The following is a 12,513-nucleotide window of genomic DNA, read 5'->3' on the forward strand; positions in this document are numbered from 1 at the left end:
CGTTAAGTGAACTGCAGCCAGCTACCTTTTGCTCATGCACACACTCCATAGAGACGCGAGCGAGCATCCAAAACAATGATGTGACTTACAAAGACTGAACGTGATTCACTGGCATCTTGCTGACAGATGAGGTAGCATAATAGAAATAACAGCTATGATTGTTTTAATTCAAACTTTGAGACTAAACTAAAACTACTTATCAGCTAACATAGCATACTGACAACACATACACCAACATTCTACCAAACTACACAAGAGTTTACTATTGCACTGGAATGATGCACTATTGTATGTAATTTGTTGTACCACGATAAAAGAACAGCGTATTTGCTTAAAGGGGTCATGACATGGGTTTTTTTTATTGTATTATTATGTTCCCTTAGGTGCAATTATAGTATTAATATATTTTTTTTTTAAGAAAAACTTTTAAAATCTAGTGATTTATGACCTTTTCCCACCCTGTTTCTCATCCTCTGATTCAAACAGTCTGTTTTGGGGCGTTTTCCATTTAAGACTTCAGTGTTAACGCCCACTGTTATGATTGGCTAACGTCAGTGCCTATGTATCAATTATTGACGCCCCAGCCAGAACAATATGCAAGTAAACTAAGTAAAAACACTGTGATTATTCATAATGAATGAAATTGCGCTTTAAAAAGTAGTTTAAAGTTTAAAATAGATTACTTACACTTTGCGTCGTCGTTGTTCCCAGAATAGTCGGCACGGACTTATCTTTGAGCAACAGTTTTCTGGCAAAGCCAGCATCATATTGAGATTTGTTCTCAAAACAGTCATCCTTAAAATGTACAGAACAAACGCTTAAGTTAACACTGCCGTGACTGGAACGTCCGCAAAAAATAAACTGCATCCATTTTTCCCTGACGTCTGGATCTTTCGGCAGCTTATTCAGAGGTTTTGTTTGACCACAGCCAGGAACAGCACATCTGTGTGGCATCGTAATTTTCCTGTGCACAAGTAGTCTCTGTCAGAGCTCGCTGTCCATCGACTGAACACTTGTGAGGCGCACGGCGATACTGAAATGAGCGTAGTTGTCTTGCGCTTAAAGCGTAGTTATCTTGTGCTGGAGGCGGTCATATGCAAACGCTGGTACGTCACTTCTAACCGTCACGTCACTTCTAACCATGAATCCAGAACGAGCTGTATTTTGAGCTTGATTAAATAAATGATTCGTTTAGAATGGGGAGGACGTCTTAAAATATTAAACTTGCAGGACGTTTTAATGATACAAAGACCTCTTATATACCAAAAGATCAAGGCAAATTTGGTTTCTCATGTCATGACCCCTTTAAATGTATCCTGTTTACCTGACTTTTAGTATAAAGAGAAGATTGTTAAAATTATTTGAAAGTTACGAAGCAAGGTAGCTTGCAATTCATCAGTGTTAGAGGCAAGATCAAGTTTTCTAAACTGTAACAGACCAATCGTTATGGCACTATATTTCACATGCTTTGCAGTTATGTAAGAACGTAAATTCAAGGTCGGTTTTGATCCCCAAAACTGAAAGAAGGTCCATCAGGAATCAAATGGGGGGGGGGGTTTACTCTGAGTTTGTGCAGGAGTTGGTGTTATGCTGGGAGCCGGACGTTTGCTGAATTCCATCTCTAAGATAATGTTACCTAGTGTTGCATTTTGTTGTTGCTGTTGAATAGCGGAAGGAAAGCACTGAATCAAGGCTCTCGGGAGCGTGCATAAACACCATACCCGTTGGATTTTCCCCAGCAACCAACACGCTCCCGTCGCAAGAAAATCAGTCTACAGGATTTAACAGGCAACCTAGAAAGTCCAGGTAGGGCCAATTTTTTTAAGTTGCATTACAAGCCATTCACACATTAGCAAAAAAAGGCAAATATTACATGAAAATTGTTACATATTGCACCTTTAAGATTGAAACCGCAAACACTGAAATGGCCTGGCATGATTCATAAACCTTACATAACTGCTTTTCCCCATTCACCGCTGGCTCACACATCAGTGAGTGCTGAGTGAGCAAGCAGTGCTCTCTGGTGGTCTGGATAGCATTATCTATGTTCTATTAAACAACTATAATACAGAATTTAAAAGGGAGTTTTGTTCCTTTGTTAACTTCTTATTTTTCCAGTATGTGGTTGACAGTTTTATGGAATTGCTCAACTTAAGTCTAATATGGATTTGTAATGTTCAATCATACACAGTACATACATGTAAAATGCGAGTTCTGTTGTCTTAAACTGCAAAAACAGAAGTGCAAAATTTTTTTTACAAGTACAAACTAACCTTATTTTTCCTATCAACCATCATGTAATCATATTAATTTAGCTTTAATTGTGGCTCCCTAAAATATGTTGACCTGTCATGTGTTCAACAGATCTGCTCCATGTTCAACATAAATTATTTATTGTTAGAACAGAGAAAAGCTTTTGTACCTCTTTGTACATTTTCAAAGCATAATTCCCCTCCCAAAAAAGACAAAATAAGGTATGGCAAAATATCGCAATCTGTATCGGCCTATGGATTTATATTAGATAAGTATCAGACAAAAAAGTTCCATATCTGGAAGTTCCATATCATGTATTTACAAAGAGTACATTTCATCCCTAACAAAACCGAATGCCTCAGGCATAATAAAGAAAATTGTGACCGAATCTGTCAGATAAAGACAATCAGAAAACAATATGCAATAGAAAGAAAAATAAATATAATAGCTGAGAATTAGGGATTGCTTCTTGTCCTCTCATAGCAACTATTAAAAAACTAATAAATAAATAATAATTAAAAAAAAGTTTTAAAAGTTCCCCTTGATTCACTGTGGTGTGCTTCCACCTGCTTCACGCATGATGGAGATTAAAGGCAAGCTGTATTTGTGTTTTTAAAAGAGAGATTAATCTGTTATGGCTTTTATAAAGTGTCAACATTATTTCTGCAGTGTCTCAACATGCCCAGATTCCTTTACTCAGAATCTATCTCCAGAACCAATGCTCCGACACACACATATTTATCTGGATTTATCCACACTTTTCTCATTTACACAGCTTTAGCTGTTATTCATACATGTAAAGTTATGTCTTTGACCTCCAACCAGAGACAGGGCAGAACAAGAAATAAGAGTCTACTGGTTAAGTCAGATGTTGCCAGCTCTTGAAACTAGGTCTCGCTCCTCATTGTTTGAACAGAGAGGCCCAACGCAAAGGAATTGGCAACAACACCCAAGATTAGAGAGAGGAGGGAGCAAAAGCGAAATAGACTTACTGTTGCATGCCAACCTCAAGTGACATTTCTCCAACTGTGCAGGACATAACTGGCTGTTGAGAAGCTAAAATTGAAGTTAGAAGTTTACATACAATGCTTCCGGAAAGTATTCAAAGCACTTCACTTTTTCCACATTTTGTGAAGTTACAGCCTTATTCCAAATTTGATTAAATTAATGATTTTCCTCAAAATTCAACAAACAATACCCCATAATGACAACATGAAAGAAGTTTGTTTGAAATCTTTGCAAATTTATTAAAAAGAAAAAAAAGGGGAAAAAAAATATAAAAAAAAATTAAAATCACATGTATATAATTATTCACAGCCTTTGCTCAATACTTTGTTGAAGCACCTTTGGCACCAATTACATCCTCAAGTCACATGGCACACCTATTTTTGGGCAGTTTCTCCCATTCTTCTTTGCAGGACCTCTCAAGCTCCATCAGGTTGGATGGGAAGCGTCGGTGCACAGCCATTTTCAGATCTCTCCAGTGATGTTCAATCGGGTTCAAGTCTGGGTTTGGCTGGGCCACTCAAGGACATTTCACAGAGTTGTCCCGTAGCTACTCCTTTGTTATCTTGGCTGTGTGCTTAAGGTCGTTGTCCTGTTGGAAGATGAACCTTTGCCCCAGTCTGAGGTCCAGAGTGTTCTGGAGCAGGCTTTCATCAAGGATGTCTCTGTACATTGCTGCATTCATCTTTCCCTTGATCCTGACTAGTCTCCCAGTTCCTGCCGCTGAAAAACATCCACACAGCATGATGCTTCCACCAACATTCTTCACTGTAGGGATGGTATTGGCCAGGTGATGAGCGGTGCCTGGTTTCCTCCAGACATGACGCTTGCCATTCAGGCCAAAGAGTTCAATCTTTTGTTTTTCATGGTCTGAGAGTCCTTCAGGTGCCTATTGGCAAACTCCAGGCGGGCTGTCCTGTGCCTTTTACTGAGGAGTGGCTTCCGTCTGGTCACTCAACCATACAGGCCTGATTGGTGGAGTGCTGCAGAGATGGATGTTCTTCTGGAAGTTTCTCCTCTCTCCACAGAGAAATGCTGGAGCTCTGTGACTAAGGCCCTTCCCCCCCGATCACTCAGTTTGGCTGGGCGGACAGCTCTAGGAAGAGTCCTGTTGATTCCAAATTGTGCTCAAAGGCCACTGTGCTCATTGAGACTTTCAATGCAGCAGAATTTTTTCTGTACCCTTCCCTAGATCTGTGCCTTGATACAATCCTGTCTCTGGGGTCTACAGACAATTCTTTGGACTTCATGGCTTGGTTTGTGCTCTGACATGCACAGTTAACTGCGGGACCTTATATAGACAGGTGTCCAATCAACTGAATTTACCACAGGTGGACTCCAATCAAGTTGTAGAAACATCTCAAGGATGATCGGTGGATACAGGATGCACCTGAGCTCAATTTTGAGTGTCATGGCAAAGGCTGTGAATATTTATGTGTGAATTGTTTTTATTTTTATTAAATTTGAAAAGATTTCAAACAAACTTCTTTCACGTTGTCATTATGTGGTAATGTTTGTAGAATTTTGAGGAAAATAATTAATTTAATCAATTTTGGAATAAGGCTGTAACATCACAAAATGTGGAAAAAGTGAAGCGCTGTGAATACTTTCCGGATACACTGTACACAAAAAATGCATTTAGCATCACATATAATCTCTCGTATCATCACAGTGGCACCTCTAGTCCATCTTAAAGAGTGCAGTGCATGCAGACTGTACATTATTTAATTAAAATACATCTTTTGACTGTTAATAATCACACTTGGCATTTTGAGATTCGAATTTGTCATATCCTGTAAAATGTTGCTAATAGCAACATACTGTAGTATGGATCTGAAATTAACAAGATGATTTCAAACCATTTAACATTTTTGGTATTGTGACATAAGTATTGGTATACCGTGTAACTAGTGCTCAGACTACTGAACTAGGAAGCTAATTGAGATGCACCCTAAATCTAAAATCTAAAAGGGAGACCTGTCACCATTTATTTTTTTTACTTTTGGCTTATAAAATTAATCAAATTTATATGAAGTATTTTTTACATTTTTTTTTTCTGAAGTGCCATGTACTATAATTTTTCTATGTTCAATGACTGTTTAAAAAACCAAACCCAAGAGCACCTTCTTTGATTTTCTACTATATAATTAACACGGCACTTCAAGGCACTACAAAATGCATTTCTTTACATGTACCTAGAATAGCAATGAGTGTGTTTGTTTGTAAACACTTCAAGACCCCTTGCATGTGTATATATGCCTCTTAAGAGTAAACTTGCTGTCCTCTGATGACGCACCTCCAAATAGAGGCAAATATGCAGTAGCTAATTTCAGCAACTACAAACATTCACTAATGTTGAGCAGCACAGAGAAGATGTATGCAGTGTATGCAGGCCTGTCGCAGCCAGCAGGACAATGGCGCACTTTAAAGCACACTTAGTAACCACCATGGACTATCTTGCCTGACGTCCAAGATATAGTTTATCATCATCACAAAGCACACTGTGTCTTTTGACGATGAGCATTACTCACAGTTCCCACTCCAGGACTTGAGCAGAGACTTGATGCTGAGCTCAAAGAACACAGAATCCTGCAGACTCAGCATGATGCAACCAGAAGACAGTGGGTAAAAAGAAGGCACTGGTTACTTCAGCCAGACCCGCTGGCTCCTCACTCCAAATGTCCGCTGCACTCACCCGCGTTTCACATCTTGCCTGCAAGCAGGCAAAATTTTAGCCTCTGTGGAGAAGCACATACTGCCAAACGCACACCAAAATTCATGTGTGCTTTCACGCGGACATATACACAAGCTCAGATCAGCTGCATAACTCAAAAAGGCCCATAAGGTTCTAAAGAGTAAAAGCTCTAAGACAAACTTAGACAAGTGAATAAAGAGTAAACAAAAAAAAGACAACGCTGCATCCTCAGGAAGGAATTCCAAAGGCACGCGGGAACATTATCCAATCCATCCAGCCCGGAATGCTGCTCTCGAATCACGCAGGGAAACTTTGTTCCGGGAATGTGTGAGCATGTGAGTAAAAGAGGGAATGGTGAGGAAGGACTCCCAGAAGAGAGCAGCAATGCTGATGTGACTCTTCCTGTATGCGCTGGGTCCTAGAGCCCACACCATACACTCATATCGACTCCCTATGGGTTGATAGTACTTGCTTGCTTGCTCTCTCTCTCTCTCTCTCTCACCCTCCCTCTTTCTTTATCTCGTTCTGTGAAGAGAGGGTTTGTTTTAATGGCAGAATAGAAGGGGATGGTGATGTCATCAACACACTGCTCATCTGCTCTGGCTCCTATCCAGTGCTTCAAATACATGTCATTATGGCTATTGCTTGGCTCTTTTACTCTTTCCTCTCCTTCTCCATCCTTCTCTTCAGAGGCTCATCAAAATACACACTTCCTGTACCTTCTACAACAAAAACGAGGTGTCACCAAATAGAGCGGTGCGATATATCATATATTCACTGCATAATCACAACGATTTTGCTTACGATATACAATTAAGTAATATTGTTAATATCGATATGATTTTAATGTAGTTTTTATTTGGGGGCCTGGGTAGCTTAGCAAGTAAAGACACTGACTACCACTCCTGGAGTCGCGACTTCAAATCCAGGGTGTGCTGAGTGACTCCAGCCAGGTCTCCTAAGCAACCAAATTGGCCCGGTTGCTAGGGAGGGTAGAGTCACATGGGGTAACCTCCTTGTGGTTGCTATAATGTGGTTCTCGCTCTCAGTGGGGCATGAGGCGAGTTGTGCATGGCTCCCACAGAGAATAGTGTGAAGCCTCCACATGTGCCATGTCTCCGGGGTAACACGCTCAACAAGCCTCGTGATAAGCTGCGCAGACTGATGGTCTCAGACACGGAGGAAACGGAGTTTAGTCCTCCACCACCCGGATTGAGTCGAGTCACTATGCCACCATGAGGACTTCGAGTGCATTGGGAATTGAGCATTCCATATTGGGATATATATATATATATATTTATATATAGATTTCCACAAATATAAATTTTGACATCCATCCTTTTCTTAAAAAAAGCAAAAATCTGGTTTCTGGTGAGGCACTTACAATGGAAGTGAATGAGACCAATCCGTAAACGTTAAAATTCTCACCGTTTCAAAAGTGTAGCTACAAGACGTACACAATACACATGTTAACATGATTTAAGTGTGAGAAAAATCACTTACAAACCTTTTCTGTGTGAAGCGAATTACATTTTACAACTGTGTTGCGATTACGGCATACGGCGCAAACCCTAAAACAACCATAAACTTTACAGCTCAAATAATACATGAATTTTTACAGAATTAATTCAAATTATAAACTTAAAATTTCCACCTTTACACCCTCCAAAAATTGGCCAATTCAATTCCATTGTAAGTGCTTCACTATAACCAAAGTTTTTGCTGTTTTTAAAGGAGGGACAAGTCCCTAAATTTTTTTTGAAGTAATCAACATTATGCCACAAATGCTGTTGGTTGAGCTTAAGTTGTATTGATCACTGGATATATTCCTTTAATGAAAATAACATAAAAATGGCGATACGGTCATATGTGATTATAAAGTTGCAAAAGGCTGCGATTTAAGACAGATCAACATGGTCTGTGTGCACTTCAGAGTAATCGGATAACGCCCTGTTCTGTGCATGCGAGGGGTTTAACGGACTTGTGTTTTTTAAAACGATGATTTTTAAATACATTTTTATACAATGCCTTTATAATAATCTTTTTTAGATAATCTTAATCTAATTTTAATATACTTGGCTAGAATGGCTGTTTAGATGGTTCCTCTGATTTAAAACAAATTATAATAATAACTTGAGCCATTTCAGAGCAAATACATTACTGTCAAGAAATATGTAGAAAAAAGTCAACAGGCTGAAAAATATTGAAGCCATTTTGCCCAGCCTTTGTCACCAATTACTGCAGTAATGTGAGAAAAGGAGGGAGAAAGCAAGAGAAAGGAATCTAGAGGAGGAGAGCGAGATAGAAGTGATATGAGTATCAAAGACAATATGCCAACGTTTAAGACAAATCTTGTCCACAAACTATAGCAAAGTATGTGCACACACACGTTTTTCTATAATAGTGGGGACTTTCCATTGACCTCTATTGTTTTTATACTAGACTAATAATATTTTCTATCCTCTACCCATTAACCTAATCTTGACCCTACACACACTTCATTCAGTTCAACTCCAAAGAGGAAACCATCTGTCTAAAAATACAAAAATGTTCCCCAAGCTAAAAACGTATAACCATTATGCAGGCAGTGAATAATCATACCCCTGCAATTTGCACTGACGCACTAACATCCACACACACACAGCTGGAGTGAGTGATGCTTGACCTATGAGGTAACCGATGCCCTTCTTGCAGAAGCGGGTGTGGCAGTCCGGGTTTATTAATTGACAAATGAGAGCAGTACTATGAGATCACAGACTTGATCAGAGCTGATACAAACCCTGATCTGACATTATTATAAGCAATCAGCACAAGCTAATCATACTTTTGCAATGACACATCTTTTATAAAACAAAATATAGGCATATAGCTTGATCAACAATTGAATTGCTTATTAATGCATTAGTTCTCAAGGGAATTGGGCGACAGACAACTGTCTGGGTATGCAGAAATCTCCATGGATCATTTATAGGATATTTGAAACCTCTGAAATAACTAGGGCCGAGTTGACACAATCACATACGGATATATAAGACAGCAATTAGTTCCGGTCCTCTAATTCAATTGAACAAATGGTGCTCCAGGAGTGCTGATAACAGCACTAAAACATTTTTGTATCACTTCACTTCTCTGTTAACAAAATAACCGGCTATATTGTGTCCAAAAAGTTACTCAATATTAACTTAAGCAATACCACATAAACAAGAGTGCTGTTGTACTGAATATCAGCACATCTGTGATTATCTGCAGCCTTGTGCCTACAAAGTTCTTTTAATAGCAATATTGCACTGATATTTGAGATCCTCGTCTTGATATATGCATTCATTTGACTTCCTACACTAAATTAAATAACCTTCCTGCTCCTCTGAAGGCCTGTGACCCCTGATCACAAAGCAATTAGGCTAGTGCATGACATTATCTGACATGGGGTCTGAGCTAAGATAAAAGGGAGCACAAACAGATTCAACTGATACCACTCAATCTCTCTTTCTCCCCCTCCTCCTCCCACCTTTCTCTCTCTCTCCTTCAGCCTCTTTCTCATCACTTGACTGTCTCTCCCAGCTGGAATTATGCAAAGCGAGAAGGCAGCATTGTAAACAACACTGGGTACAAAGGCCCATATTGTGAAGACTGGAGCACAGGGTTTCCACTATCACACTAACATAAACAAACGCACATGCACAAACAAACACATTATACGCACGAATGGACTGATATGAGCTGGTCAGGCATTACTGTATGAACATTAATTATGGAGAGTAACAATTATGAGGCATAACTGAATAAGTAACCGAAACAATGACAATAAATAAAATCACAAAACTGTCACATTATGTTTAGTTACAACAATGGATTTTATTTAATATTAATCAAAAGGGACATTAAAGGGATAGTTCAGGTAGACTGTTAACCTTAGTCACTATGAGGGGTGTATCAGTACGAAATGTTCACGGTACGATATCCTTCGCAAAAAATACTGTGGTATCACGGTATTAAGGTGCCTTGCTAAAATTATTGGCAGTTATATATATTTATATATGATATACCATATTTTCCAGAAATAAAATCACACTTCGTCAAAATTACTTTGTTCAGAGAACAATAGTACAAGTCGCACTGACAGAGATTGTATACGACAGGCATTAGGACCCGGGAGCAGCCGCCCGAGTCCCGACTTTCCTTATACGTGCAGAAGTCAGGCGTGCTCCGTTATGAAGATTAAATTACCCCAGGAAATACAGATGTCTGTATCCAAATAAACAGGTTTTAGTCTGTGACTAAAACTGTATGTCTGTTGTATTCTATACAGTCATTAACGTTAGAGACTGTCTATCTGTGGCTATTTCTGATATTTGAACCCTCTATGCTGTACATTAATTATCCAGTTCACTGACTGAATGAGCGTGATGAAATGTAGAGTTTGTTAAAACAATTATGTTATGATTGACAGAATATTTAAGCTGGTTGCATAAAGTACTTTGTAAATGGCCATTTGAAAACACTTTTACCATCTCTATGACTGATGTTTTCATCTGTTTGTGTGTAATGTGCTTTGATGTGCATACGTGCGTTTGAATGACCGTGCAGTTGTGCGTGTGGGTTTAAAATAAATAGGAGGATGTCGCAAGTTAGAGGTTTTGTTGATCAAGTTTATATGATGCTGTTTAAATGTAGCTGATTTTGTTTTAATTTAACTGATATTTACACTGTAAACTTTCATTCCTTTACTTGGATTTTAGGAAGAGAAAAAAAATCAAAGCAAAACCGTGAAATATAAATGCCAACGGTTTGATAACAGTCTCTTTTTAAAACTGTGTTATACCGTGTAACTGTTACATCCCTAGTCACTATTCACTATCATTGCATCTTTCTTCCATACATTGAAAGTGCATGCAGACTCCTTTTATTTTCCACGGAAGAAAGGGAGTCATACTGAATTGGAACAACATGAGGGTAAGTAAATAAAGACAATTTCAAATTTTGGGTAAACTATCCGTTTACGCCTAGTAGGATATTTTCTTATAGGCCTGGATAATAAGTGTAAACCTAATTAATAAAAAAGTAACATTTAAAATGATCATGTGTACTCATTACTTTCACTTGAAAATTCAGTAAACAGTGACCGATGGCAGGGAGCATTCCTCAAAGTCCCTTTTATGGCACGTCAGTCTACTCGGCGGCCATCTTGGGAACACTACCAGGCAGCTATTTTTCGATGGATACAAGTGACATAATAGTGTAGCTCCTATCTACTTGAATGGGGAAAGACCGAAATCTCCAATACGGTTGATCAAGATTATGATCAAAGAACATAGTTTATCCTCCTGAGACCAGAGCGTGACTACTGTGTGCATTTTCTATTTCCCTTTTTGTTTTGTTTTTTTAACTAGTAGGACCTAATAAACAAGCAAACATTTTTATAAATAATTAATAAATAAAACAAATTCAAGAGCAAATAGTTTTCCTAGAAACTGATGTCCAAATATGTGGACAGCAGGACTAAGTTGTGAAATTATAAATAATACCAAGCTATAGAAAGTTTATTTTATCAAACTGTTTATTATGTTTGCATGAGTGTTGGTTATTTATATTTTTGAGACATTAAAGATATTTCATCAGAAATTTGATTAATTCTGATTCAAAATAATGGCCAGAATCATCCAATCATTGCAAACCACGTTAAAATAAAATTATTAGAGCTGTCAGAACCAACACGTTAATGCGATTCATTTTTAAAGTTTAACGGATGAACTTTTCTCAATCGCAATTAATGCATTTACCGTTAATACACCAGCATAAACACTAGTTTGAAGGGCGGAAACTTTGTAATCTTTCCACCCGGAGTCATTACATTGATGCACAACAGAGCCTTTTTACCAAGGTGAGCCTATAAGCCATGGACATTATATGGTAACACGATAGTTGACTGTTATGATCTCTCCTATGATAGAGCCGTGGAGGATGTTTTCTAAATAAATAAAACAATCTATGCACACACAACAGCGCATCTGTGATAAAATGAAGAAGTAGCTTGTAACACTATTTGATGTACAAAACAAGCCCAGAAGGGACTTCAAGAAAAATCAAGTCTTTTTCCACCTGTGTAAGGTGATTTTAATTACCACAGAAGCCTATCTCTATCACGAAATGCAGAATGAGACATTTTTGTATGCAAATGATCTTCATGTGGATATCACCACGGCACTGGCGTTGCCGCCCTGATGCGAATTCAGGTTTGCTGTAAGAAAGCAGATAGCCAGAGTCTATTGACAGATTAATATTGTGGAGAATGAGAGTTGAAGATATTTAATGCCCGATTTCAATTAATATAAAACCTATGGGAGGACTAGATCTTTAAATTAGTCAAACTCCCTCTTAGACGTTATTTTAGTGCAATTCTATCTTTGTACTGTGGAAGGCTTTGTTTGGAAAATGATAAACATTATATTGTTACATATTGTTTTGTTTTCTTAAGATGAAAATAAAGGCATTTTGACAGGACAATAAGTATACATGAACTGAAACTGAACTTTTGGTTGGATTTTAGGAGTGAATGCAAT

At 38.3% G+C, this 12,513-nt stretch overlaps 1 protein-coding gene across 4 annotated transcripts in view; it reads right to left on the bottom strand.

Annotated features, from left to right (window-relative positions):
- The window catches only part of LOC127622341 (protein furry homolog-like), a 163,094-nt gene that overhangs the window by 133,178 nt on the left and 17,403 nt on the right, over positions 1–12,513 (bottom strand). For 2 of the 4 annotated variants that reach the window (XM_052096420.1, XM_052096419.1), the window contains exon 1: positions 5,790–5,872. The exons of the other annotated variants lie outside the window; for them this stretch is intronic. In XM_052096420.1, coding sequence (XP_051952380.1) covers positions 5,790–5,862 — 73 coding nt within the window. In that variant the 5' untranslated portion in view covers positions 5,863–5,872. Of the gene's footprint in view, positions 1–5,789; positions 5,873–12,513 lie in introns of those variants that run through there. 4 annotated transcript variants of the gene reach the window in all.

Source organism: Xyrauchen texanus, chromosome 28, assembly GCF_025860055.1.
Source record: "Xyrauchen texanus isolate HMW12.3.18 chromosome 28, RBS_HiC_50CHRs, whole genome shotgun sequence".
NCBI classification, from domain to species: Eukaryota; Metazoa; Chordata; class Actinopteri; order Cypriniformes; family Catostomidae; genus Xyrauchen; species Xyrauchen texanus.